A 12,821-nucleotide genomic window follows, 5' to 3' on the forward strand; every position below is an offset into this window, starting at 1 on the left:
AGTAGCTCCACCCTTACTGTGATTTGTATCAGGTTTTCTTTCAGTCTCATAGACCCATTGGTCTTCCGAAGACTCTAATAAAAATTCTTTCTTTTCTTTTTCTTTTTCTCTCTCTCTCATTGATGAGCTGAAATCTGAAAATGTGAAGCTCAAGAAAGAAATGGCAGATGTACAAGCAACGGTGAAAGGAAACCATGCTAAAATCACACAGCAAATCACAAAAGATGAAGCTGATAATTTTGAAATGGAAAGAGGTGGTAAAAAAGGACACAATAGCACCCAAAAAAGAGCTTATATCTGAAAGTTTAGAAGAAGAAAAGAGGCGAAACAGCAAGGCATTATATTTGCTGGTTAGAGGCTTATCAATTGGTGATACCTCCATGGCAGATGCTGCAGCCCTTTTCACCAAGATGGGGTTCAGCCTCACCTGTGAAGCAGCGTGGAGAATGGGTAAGGAAGATGCATCTACGAAACCCATGGTAGTGAAACTACGGACAGCCACAGATAGATCCACCCTCATGAGCATGAGGGCAACACTGAAGGACACTAGGATTTTCTGTAAATGATGATCTCATGCTCTTACAGCAAGAGCATAGGAGGGAGGGGATGGTGTGGAGAATGGCAGCAAGAGAAGTAGGAAAATGGCCGCCCATAGGGATGGTAAGGTGATCGTCCAAGAGAGAGTAGATAGAGTAGAGAAGGAAGATGGGGAGTTATGACGCTGTCGGGCCCTTTGGATGAGTGCACAAGGGGGGCTGAAAATGGCAGTTTGGAATTGCATAGGCACCCTTTGGTTAGGTCCAGGGGGGTTCTTGGAGACATACACCGTGAGAGACACTGTCCATAGTGACAGGAACTACATGTGAGTCAGCCCATAGGATGGAGACAAGGAGAGACAATGGGGTGCGAGGCTTTGTGGGCGTGGCTGCCCTTTTAGACACACCCCAGACCACTCATATATTTGTGGTAGGGAGAGAGGAACATGTATGACATATGTGGATACGAGTCTAGCTACCAGATGCAAGACCAATCTTTATCACTGTGTGCTATTTCCCCCTAGATCCATCATCCAATGCACATGAGGACACCACAGAGGGACATAGCCCATATGAGACGATACATGATGGCATCATGGATTTCTCTAGGCGGGGAGACTACCCTCCTTCTTGGTGACTTCAATGTCCGCACAAGAGATAGATAGGTGGGCTTGCTTGATTTCGCATTAATCATAGTACTGGAGCTAGATGCACGAGAGCTTGGGATAGTGAGGTACTGAGCAGATGCATAGCATGTGACGGGGTATGGGCGACATCTACTGGAGTAGGACGTAGTCCATGATCTAATTCTATATAACGATCTCCAGAGATGGCCATCATCTGGCGGGCTCAACATGTTTTTGACGTGGTGGGGAGAACACGTACAGTGGACTACTTGCTAAGTCCCTTAGCCTTTGCCTCACGAGTATAAGACTTTGTTGTGCCTCCCCTCCCACTCGGTGCTGAGCACTCATACCTAGCCTTTTGTATCTCTGCTACTATGCCAGTCATAGGGAGAACCCCTCCCATGCCCACTCGTGTCCAGATCCACTTAGATTGTGCCCTTGATCCGGTCTATGTGAGCCACCTAGCCCGTGAGCTTCCTGTCCTACTTGGAGATGATGTAGACCTTGCCCACGCCTCGGACACCCTTGTCTCAGTGGTACAAGACGTCGCCACCAGATATTTCCCCATGACTCGCTCTCACAGGTCCCAGCTGGGAAGATGCCTCAAAATCCCTAGTTTGACGACGAGTGCAGAGAGATGAGAGCTCACCTCACACATGAGCAAGCCTTAGGCCACCTGCTGACGTCAGTTGAGGCACATCGGATCTCATGACGGTTGACACGTCGTGAAAGGGGGGGGAGTCTTTCCTCACACGATGAATGCAGTGATCATATCATTTTGAAGGGGAGAACGTACCATTGGATGGGGGCTTTGTAAAACTTCTTTGTCAAGCAAAATAGTTGAAGGCCACATAAGTTGGAGTATCAAATGATTTGGACTAGAAAATGTCGGAAGAGAGGAAAGTGCGCAATTGACAAAGACAAGCACTCAATAAAGGCTTCAAAGCCAAAGCTAAGGCCACACAGTGCAAAATTGATTGAGTGTAGCTTTTGATATCTCTTCGTGAGCAAGCTGTAGTTAGAGATGATCTTACTTTGACTGGAGATACTTAAGATATTCTGTTTTTGGATTATGTTTCACTTGTGTTCTTTTTGGTCTTATAGACCTTTGAGACCTTTTATAGATGTTTATAAATCCCCCCTTGTCACACCTTGCATGGTCACATGAAAACCTGTTTTGTCTTGTTGAAACGAAATGACAAAACAAGACGAAACACTCTCAAAGAAATTTTTATTTCCTTTCGAGAAAAAAAAAGAAACCCTTTTATTTCGCCGAAATTAAAATACACACGTTTTTTCTAGAATCCAAATGCTTTTAAGTTTTGTGTCATAAATATTAAATGGTCTAAAGTTGAAACTTGAGAAAGGAGATTCCCCATTATAAGATTCTCTCATGATTTCTTTGCTCTTAATAGCCATTCCTATATGTGGATGCTGTAACTCATCTATGTATGTCCTATACTTCTCTACATCTCATGTGAATATTTTTCCTCCACTTCTTTCTTTTTTCAAATTTCAAAAATAACATTTTCCCAAAGATCGCAGCATAAAATTTCAAAAATAAAATTCTTTGGAAGCTTTCACTAACATGCCTCGAATGCTACTCACCTAAAGACTTATACAACCATGGCCTGCATTCAAGGAATACTCATGCCACCCTCATGGTGGGGGATACATTGTGGTTGATGACATCATAGGACCTTCTACTTTCATCTCGATGATCACTAACCTTAGAATTGTCTCCCTTAACCAATTCTTATTGCATTTGACATTGCGATACCACACCCCATGTAGACCACTCACACCTTTGCTTCTACCTGCTATGACTTTTATGTCAATGCCCATCTCCTCACACACTCTATCTAGACGACCTTGAGACTTTCGTTGGGACTATAGGGGGGCAGACTGCTCTCTTGCCAGCTCCTTGATCTAGATCCTCCTATACGTAGTTGATGAGGTCTTACTCTCGTCCTCAAGAGAGGGCCTCAACAACACTTAGATGCACTTAAGAGAGATACATGACTTGAAGGCCAATCTTGGTAAAATCAAGGTCATGATTTTCAACACATCCCGAGTAGCCATGGACAAACAACATTTCATGTTGGAGGGATTACCTGAGGTGGTTGTTGCATCCTATACATACTTGGGGTTTCTTTTTTCTAGCCCGGTTTTCACAATGCGACCAGTGATGCATGCCCGACTAAGCAAGGGATACACCATGCTTGCTAGACTTGAGCAGGAGTGTTTTCACTTTCGGATCCTTGGACCAATTTTGGTTCTCTTTGACTCCTTAGTTTGTTTAGCGGGTACGTATGGTAGTCCTTGTTGGGGACTCGCTGTATCAGAGACAGATTGGGCTCGAGTGGAGAGGCTTCAGCTTTGCTTGCTTCCACGGATATGATTTGTAGTAAGAGAGGGTTCGCTCGAGTGGTGGAGAGGCTTCGCTTGCTTCCACGGATGATCAGATGAAGTAAGCCGTCAGTCGAACATTAGATGGTCCTGGTTGAGTTCGGAGCATCCCCACTACAGCTTGACTTAGCGTTCCCGGTTATCACGTACCTTTACATTAGGGATTATGGCTCTTATACCGTAGGCTGATGTAGGCTACCATGGCTGGCCTTATCTTTATCCATGGCTTTCAAAGGTGTTGGTATGCATGTACACGTAGATAGTTTTAGAGTTTGGGGCTCCACATGGACAGATTACCCCACTTTCAGTATAGCATGGAGCTCCCTCCATCCCGCTTAAATATCACGAGATGTGAAACTTTGGGGCTCCCCATGGATAGATTACACACCCTTTTAATATAGTTGTGGTGCCCCCTCCATCCCAGTTACATATCACGAGGTTAACCAAGTTTTCTAGGAGGATCTCTTACATCGATACACATTTAGGACCTTGTTTGTACCCAACGAGCTTCCTGTGAAGCTCAGCTTCTAAGGGACCACTGCTTGCACATTTCAAAGGAGTCCTTCATTGACCCACCAAGATGTCTGCGGATCCACTTTCCCAACTCAATGAGGGTATCGATCGGGCATTTTTGTGTCTCATCACACCGATTGCACATTGAGAGTGGGCAGGCTGAATGCATACATAGAGAGGGTGGCATCTGGACTTTATGTGATCGGTAGGAGATTAAGTGGGAGAAGCACGTCACTTTGAAATGCCCTTTTTACTTTGAGATTCGAGGTTGCTATCATTGTCTCTTTAGGAATGGTTTTGGACCCCTCTTGAATTTGTTGTCTTACTAGATCAGAGATGCCTGGTGACTTTCATTCTTGAGGCCATCGGACACAAGGAGCATCTACTTAGGATACATATGCGAAATCAGAGTTTACAGCCAAACTCCACTCAGAGCATTATCACTGATTTTTTTCAGCCAGAGAGCAGGCCCTAGGGAGACATGGGATCCGAGGACCAGAGTGAGAGACACGATAGACTCATCAGCGGTTTGAGGCACAAATTAGGCTTGGGGACCGTCCCTCCATGCTCCCCAGATTGGAGACACGACCGATGGGGGCCACAACTAGGAGACCATATCGGACCACACATACCGTCCCTTGCTAGTGCTCTATCACATGTTTTATGCCACTGCAGCCTTGTAGACTGCCGGGCTCCCCCTTGGGCTTGATCCTTTTGTTAGCCTTTGAGGATCATCGTAGTTATGCCACACCAGTTTTACCATCATCTCCATGGGGTCAGACACTTTTATGCACTCGTGTCTTTATGATTATGCTATATTTGCCTTGGGTGTGTTGCCCGCTTAGAGGCTCCGCCCATTCAGCTCATCATATCAGGTTCTTTCTGTCTCATAGACCCTTCAGTCTTTTGAAGACTTTCAATAAACTTTCCTTATTTCTTTCTTCTAGTCATGTAGAAGGCCAACACTTATTTGCTTATACTGTTAAATCCTTAGGAAAGCTGCTCAAAGGATCTGTTACTTTGACTAGTTGGCATCAAATATGTTGGAAGTGGGCCTGGACACACTCATACAAGGCTCACTAGTAAATAGGCATTGATTCCGTTGATTATACTACTACTCCAAATGATGCACTCATGGCTGTAATTTGCCATGCTGGATCTGTTAAAGAGTTACTAACTGATGTAAAGTTTCTACTGGAAAGTATTTTTCGGAGAGATGTACTGAAGTACATACAGAATGAGCGTTGTTGATATTAAAGACTTAAATTTGCCAGCTAAGTTGGTGCTCCTCTTACCCATTACTTAAAGTGGTGGATATGTATTGCCATGCATCAAATCACTAGGGGTGACTCTCAATGCCAAGGATAGAATGGACTATTGGTGGTACTGAAAGAAGCATTGTATACTTCTAGAGTCATTGTTTGGGGCCAAGATGCCAAGTTCTTTGGTCACTTGTGAGAGCAGTTGTCTCATCTGGTGGCAGCACTGCAGGGACTCGTATAAATTGATGAGGGGTGAGCATTGGTTGGAGGAGTATTTGTACCTTTCTTCCTGCACTGAACAGATAAATTTATGAGGTGTGAACATTGGTTAGAGGAGCATTTGTACCTTTTTTCTTGGTACTGAACAACCTTAGAATAAGTGATTTTATCTTGCATAGTTTTGCATAGCCGTATAAAGCATCTGTCCATTGGGGTGAGCTCTTTGAGGCTCCGATAGGGTCTCATTTAAAATCACATTGCTGAGTTTGAGTTGACACTTTAGGTCTTGGTGATCTTCGAAGTGTGGAATCTTTGCTAAGGACGACATGTTAAAGACCGGCTAGGAAGGAACATGCAAATCGGAGGAAAAGGTTTAGGCAATCTAAAAGGGTGATTATGACTGATGCGTAATAAGCCCATAAGAATATAAAAATTTATAGTATGCATAATTTAGGGGATATTAGTCTCAGCCTCTAGGCTATATAAAGCTTTGTCAATTTCCAGGATGGTTGGAGATATTGCTTATGGTTGAGGCTGCCTCCTACATCTTGGATTCTTTATGTCATCCATGTCCAACTACTGATGAAGGAGATAGGTCTCAAAGCTTTGCCCGATGTTTGACGAGAGCCACAAATGGGCATTTGAGAGAAGATAAATTGGCTTAAAGGCACCATCCTAGATTTTGTGCAACCATTTTGCAAGTTTTTGCAGCTCAGGTAGTGTGGCTTTGATCATGGGAGTGAGTTAAATGCGGGATATGTTTTGCTGTTGAGCCGTAATGTACAGTTCAGGAGGTTGAAGGCTGGGCACGTTTACAGGACTGTGCCATAAAAATCCAAGGTGTGTGTTATTATTAGATACTGCTAAATTTCAAAATAGTGTGTCATTCGATGATTCAGATTATTTTCAATCTCAGTTCCCAGGGCGATGTTTGCATATCTTTTGCATTGACACTCTGTTCTAAATGTATTCAGAGGAAGACAAATGCTCACAAAGTGCTGTGTATGCACATGCTCATGTAAAAATGCAATGCGTGAATCCTATAGCCTTTTTTTCTTTTTGTTAATTTGTGAAGGATTTTTCAACTACATTACTTCTGCAAACTGTGACCTGGTTATTTCTTGTGTTGTCTTATCACTAGAATGATTTTGAGTATTATTAAAGGGTGTTATTAGCTTTGTCATAACTGACTATCTTAACCTTTTTTTGGGATGTAGGAAGAACTTTTCCCACCGATGCTTTTTGAGACGGTATGTCTGGCTATCTGCTTTATTGTCCTCCGAAGGTTGGCAAAACCATTGGTCATTTTAAAGCTATCAATGCGTGTTGAAACTTTTTTGGGTCCTCTGATCAGCAGATTTTAAATCTGTTTTACTATTATTTTTAAATCTGGTGGATTGATAATTAAATTTTAAGAATTTAAGAATTAAATTAGATGGATAAGGTTCAGGACCAAGCAGATTTTAGCCTTGCTTCACAAAAAAACATTCCAAATCTGATTGTAGAGTTGAATTTGTCAAAGGTTAATAGAAAGATGCCTGCACTTGCGGATAGATGTTTACTTCTCCAAACTGTGGCAGAGAACTGCAAATTTGTTTTAAGGCTGTCAGAATAGCTGAAAGCTGTTGTTACTGTTGCTTCTGGAATCTGTAAGGACCCCATCAAGGACTTATCTTATCCATGGACTAGAATTTGATGGAACATAAATTGATCTGAGATTGACTTCTGATGTGTTTTTGTAGTGCAACCTTGAAGAACTTTGAAGTTTGAAGCGCCTCTTTTGATTTAGGCTGAACCTAGATAAAGGATAGAGATGAAGATAGGTCTGATCATGAGAATAGAGAAATCTACATGGAGCTGAAATAGTAGTTCACTGAAAATGGAAGAGATTATAAAATAAGTCTATGGTTGAGGAGCAAGGAGAAAGTAGGTAGTTTTTATTTGTGGACTTGAGGAAATGAGCTCACTGAACTTCTGTGCTGTAATGACTTACCACGACTTTGTTTCCGCTTTCCCAGTTAAAGCTGCCTGTTTCTTTGAATAGCATCTATTGCTGTGCCAATTGCTGCCACAATCTGTTTCCAGCTTGGAAGCTTCCATTTGTGGTCCACACTATCTATTTGTACGCACTTCTGCTCAATGACAATGCCAAACCTCATGTTGCTTTGTTCATTCACAAAGGTGATCGCCCCTTTCATACCATAAAATGTAACTCTTTTAGTCGTCCAGCATCTACCAATTCACCTGTGGTTTGCAAAATCTGCAACGTGGTTGTAGGTTGTTTTCTTTTACATCTTTTGGACTAAGAGCCTATATTTTTAAAAAGAGACCACGCCCTTGCTCCATACTGCACCAATAGACCATAAAAGGAAAAATAAGCAAGTCTTGACACTAACAAGGGAGATCTCCACAGTGCTCGAAAGTGGCTGGTCAGGAGCTCATTAGGGTCCTCTTCAATCACCTAACCTCTGAAGCAACTTTTATTTCCATATGATGGCATTGTTGTCATGAACATAACGTACAATTCTGAACGTTAAACTTTCCATGTCACCTCATGAGATTTTAAGGTGGTGGATATGCATACGTTCTATAAATGATCGAAACAACTCTAATTCACCTTCAAGTGCAAAATCTACTGTAGACAATATGCATTACAAAAACTCCCACCAAGTTTTGCATTCCCCAGTTTCCCAATCGATCCCATTCCAAATCTAGATCTAGTATGAAAGAGAACTTTTAAAATACAATCAAGGCAAGCTTGTAGTTCAGTTTCATTGGAAAAAAACCTTGTATTTCAGTGAATGTAGGAGCATACATTGGCCCACAAGCAATATATTTATAACTGAATTGTTTCTCATCTTGAATTTTTATTTCATTCTGAGTTGCAACTGATCCATGCCAGCTGGTTTAGCCCCACAACCATATAGAAGACATGTAATTTGGTGCATAGACATAGGAGGTGTGACGTATCCCAAAGGGGCTGTATAATAAGCTAGAAATATCTTATTAAGGACCTTGCCCTCCCTCCAAATGGTAGGGGCAAATCTGAATGCCTTTGAACCTTGGTCCAGACGTTCAGCCATGAAAAGAAAGAGGGAGAGAGCACAGGGCACTGCTAGGAGCTTGATAGATAGCTCCCCCTCTTCCCTGCTGCACCCCTTTGCCCTCCTTTTGTCTTTTCTGTTCCCCCTCTTCTTTGAAAGCAGATGTGCCCCTTCTTATCTCTGTGGCTTTGAAACAAAAGCCTCTCTTTGGAGAAATCTCATTTTGGAGAATCATGTTTTTTGTGGGAAGTAGAACGGAAATCCAAATGTCTTTCAATTATTGATTGATGAAAGACACATCTTGGCCATGGTTATTACCTTTCTTTAAATTAGCAAAAGGGTTAAAATGTGTTGGGCACTCTTGCTGTTCTTCGTGCATCCTGTAGTGTCCTAGAAAGTGCAAATATGATCTAGATGCTTTTGGGGTCACCATAAATAATGAATGCGTTAGGCACAGCTTGAGGCTTAAAGCCTTGGTACTGCATGCCATGGATGCGGGCTGCTTGGTGCCTCCCCATGGGTGTCCTAGGAAGGCAAAGTATGATCTAAGTGCTCTTTATGCAATCGGGATAGCAATGAATAACCTCTTGAGTGTTTGTAATGGTGTAGGTTTGAGGTATTTTATGGTGTAGATTGTTCTTGGCAAATTGAGGTAAATGCTCCTCTTTACAAGTAGGAAATCAATATCAGGAAACATTTTGGCACCCAGTCTTATGAAAATCTTTCATGTGGCTTGATCTTGCCCTTTCAAATGCTAGGAGATTGGGAATCAGTGTAGACCATCTCGTGGTGGTTCTAGTGATGCCCTATAGGCCATGGTATGTGGCTTGTAGGCATAAATATAGGCACTTGTAGTGTTAGTGCCTTTTAGGCCACATAGGACACGTAGTCCTATGTGACACCTAGGACACTTAGTCCTAGGTCCTAGGTCTAGGTACAAGTACCTTGTACTCCTTTTTTCATATATTCTAGTTGACATGACGGCGTTTCTCATCAACCCTTGTACCTTGTACGTGCTCTCTTTTGTCTATGTGACCCTTCAGTGGTATCAAAGCCCAGATCTGCTTCCTGCGCCTCTTTTCCGTACTGTCTGTACAACTGTATTGTCCGTACAGATACGTATGGATCCCGTACGTTTCCTCCAGCTGCTGTCCAAGGCTTCCAGTGTTTTTTCGTCGCCACAAAGCGCCTCATTGCTGTTCCCAGACTGAGGCGACTGCTTGTAGGCTTCAGCTGCAGCATTTTCGAGGTTCTCCACAGTACCCGTGACCATTTGTCGTCACCTTTGTACTGCTGTTCCAGACGCCTAGCTCCCGTGACTTTAATCAGACCCAGATCTAGGCGCCTAGCTCCCGTGACCTCTCCACAGTCATTTGCTGAAGATGTTCTGCTATCGCGACCTGTTCAGAGCCCTCCAAATGAGATACTACCAGCCACGCACTAAGTTTGAGGTGTCTAAGGGCTGTTCCAGCTACGCTTCAGCTGTCTTTTGCACTTCAACCTGCTGCAGCAGATTCGTGGTTTGTTATACTCCACCTACAGAGGCCTTTTGAGTCTCAGTCCTAATCTCAAAGGACCAGAAGCTGATTCACAAGCAACATTTGCAGTATTTTACTGTTTTTGACAGTTTTTACTGTCAAACCCTAATTTCCAACAGAAAAATTTAGGGCTTTTGACATCTGGACCTTCAACCTGTCAACACATTACTTTGGACAAGGTTGACAACTGAAATCCTTCCAAAAATTGAAGTTTTCAGTTAATTTCAGGTTCAGGACTGTCACATTGTGCCACGTCATCACTCAGGTTGGGGCTTTTGTGTTGGGAGCTCAATTTCAACTGGTGTTTGGGATAGTAATTCATATTTTGGCAGTTTTAAGCCTTGAGGCTATACATTGGGTCAGATTATCATACATTGGGTCACATTTGCAAAAATTTCAGCAAAATTTGGGACTTTTCTGCATTTGCCCTCTTTTTGGCCTATTTATCCTCATTAAAATTGGGGCTTTTGCCAGATTTGCTGTTTTTGCAGTGAACATTGCCTGCCACAGTCACATTTGGGTCAGATCTGCATTTGCCCTTTGATTTGGGTTGGAAATTTGCAGATATTTGCTGTCATTTTTTGGACAGCCAGCTTTTGCAGTGATAGCCTTGAGGCTTTTGGGTTTTCAGGTCTCTTTCAGGATATCACATTTGCTATGGCTGGGAACAATCAAGATCTATTTGGCATTCTTCGTGAAGATGATAAGTTGGATGACACCAACTATCCAATGTGGTCTTATCTTATGAAACATATTCTAGTTGCAAAGCATTTGTGGAATATTGTTTCTGGGGTACAGGGGGTACTCCTCCTGATGCCTCATCTTCTAGCACTCTTGCTGCTGCTCTTCCAACTCAGGAATAGTCAAGATGGGATGCAAGAGATGCAAATGCACATTCATGTATTGCTTTATCATGCAAGAGAATCATTATTCCACACATCCGGTCTTGTAGGACAGCAAAGGATGCTTGGGATAAATTGGCTTCTCTCTATCAGATTTGCAATGAAGCTCGTGTTGCATATTTGAGAAGGCAATTACAGGAAGTCAGTATGAATGAAGGTGACTCTATGGATGCATACCTGACAAAGGTCAAGGACCTCATGGAACAACTTGCCAACATTGATGAGGTGGTGCCAAATTCACAGCTTGTCAGTACCACATTGAATGGACTGCCAGATACATACCAAGGGTTTGCTACAACCCTTCGATTAGTGGCCATGGGTAATCTAGACCACCATTCTTTTGATCGGCTAGTTACTTTGCTTTTGCAGGAAGAGCGAAGTCGAGCTAATAGACAAGCCATTATTCCTGATCATGCATTTGCTTCACAGCACACAGGAAGAGGCAAGGCTTCCAAGCCTATGGGTGAGCCAAAATCTGCGCATAGCAACTGCATGCATCTAAAAATACAGTAGATAAGTCAAAGAAGAAAAGATGCAACTATTGTCGCAAGCCTGGACATGACATTTCAGAATGCAGGAAGCGCATCGCTTCAGAGAAAAAGAAAGTAGGATTGACAGTTAATGCCTCACATGCTATTGAATCCCATGAGCCAGCAGATGCTTCACATGCACATGCTCTTCAGGATGATTGGGCATGGGCTGTCCATTGCTCATTTGATCCCTCCAAAGCTGATGCACTCTTTATTGCTAATGATGCTCAGTCCTGGTACTTTGATAGTGGTGCTTCCAAGCATGTCACATCTTGCAGACAGTTGTTTCACTCTTTAGCTGATGCACCTCGAGGGGGGACTGTCACATGTGCTAATAATGCTTCATATGCTGTAAAAGGAATTGGAGATGTGCAGCTCACATCTATTTCAAGTCATCCTGTCACTTTGACAAATGCTCTCTTTGTGCCTGGTTGAAGTCAACCTGATCTCAATTTCAGCAATTGCTACTTCAGGCTTCAGAGTGATTTTTGATGGCTAGAGATTTCTAGTTTATGATCTTCGTGATGACAATGCCATAGTTCTCACTAGCACTTTGCAAAAGCGGCTTTATCACCTTGGTCATCACTTAGCTGCACTTTCTATTGAAGCATTTGCTATTTCAGATTCACAGCTTGCTGAAACTCATCTTTGGCATGAGAGAATGGGTCATCTCAATTATAGAGCTCTTGCAAAGCTACATTCACAACAGATGGCAAATGATGTACCTCAAACTCACACAGTTTCCAAACTTGTGAGGGTTGTCTTTTGGGTAAGATGCATCGGTTTCCTTTTCAAAAGAATTGTCCAAAACTCTCACAAAGGAAATTGCAGCTAGTGCACAGTGATGTCTGTGGCCCAATGAGGACAACTGCCATTGGGAGGTACAAATATTTCATGACTCTCATTGATGATTTCACAAGATATTGTTGGGTATATCTTTTAAAAGCCAAATCTGAAGTTTTCTCATGCTTTCAGAGGTGGCTGAATATGGTTGAGAATGAATGAGGATGCAAGCTTGTCACCCTCAACACAGATAGGGGGGGAGAGTATATGTCAAAGGAGTTTGATGCATTTTAGTCTTCACGGGGCATTGTTCACTCATGCACTACTCCTTACACTCCTCAGCATAATCCTGTTCCTGAGAGGAAGAACATGTCCACTATGGAGATGGCCAGATGCATACTTAAGGCTAAGTCCTTGCCCAATAAATTTTGGCTTGATGCAGTAATGTGTGCCAACTAT

General features: G+C 42.7%; 1 protein-coding gene across 1 annotated transcript in view; it reads left to right on the top strand.

Moving 5' to 3' along the window:
* LOC147888094 (uncharacterized) overlaps positions 1-12,821 on the top strand; it is a 137,153-nt gene that overhangs the window by 96,555 nt on the left and 27,777 nt on the right. Inside the window, exon 10 of the mRNA XM_087393340.1 lies at positions 6,783-6,815. Coding sequence (XP_087249466.1) covers positions 6,783-6,815 — 33 coding nt within the window. The remainder of the gene's footprint in view (positions 1-6,782; positions 6,816-12,821) is intronic.

Source organism: Dipteris shenzhenensis, chromosome 22 (assembly GCF_047967505.1).
Source record: "Dipteris shenzhenensis isolate YYH24624 ecotype China chromosome 22, Dip_SZ_1.0, whole genome shotgun sequence".
NCBI classification, from domain to species: Eukaryota; Viridiplantae; Streptophyta; class Polypodiopsida; order Gleicheniales; family Dipteridaceae; genus Dipteris; species Dipteris shenzhenensis.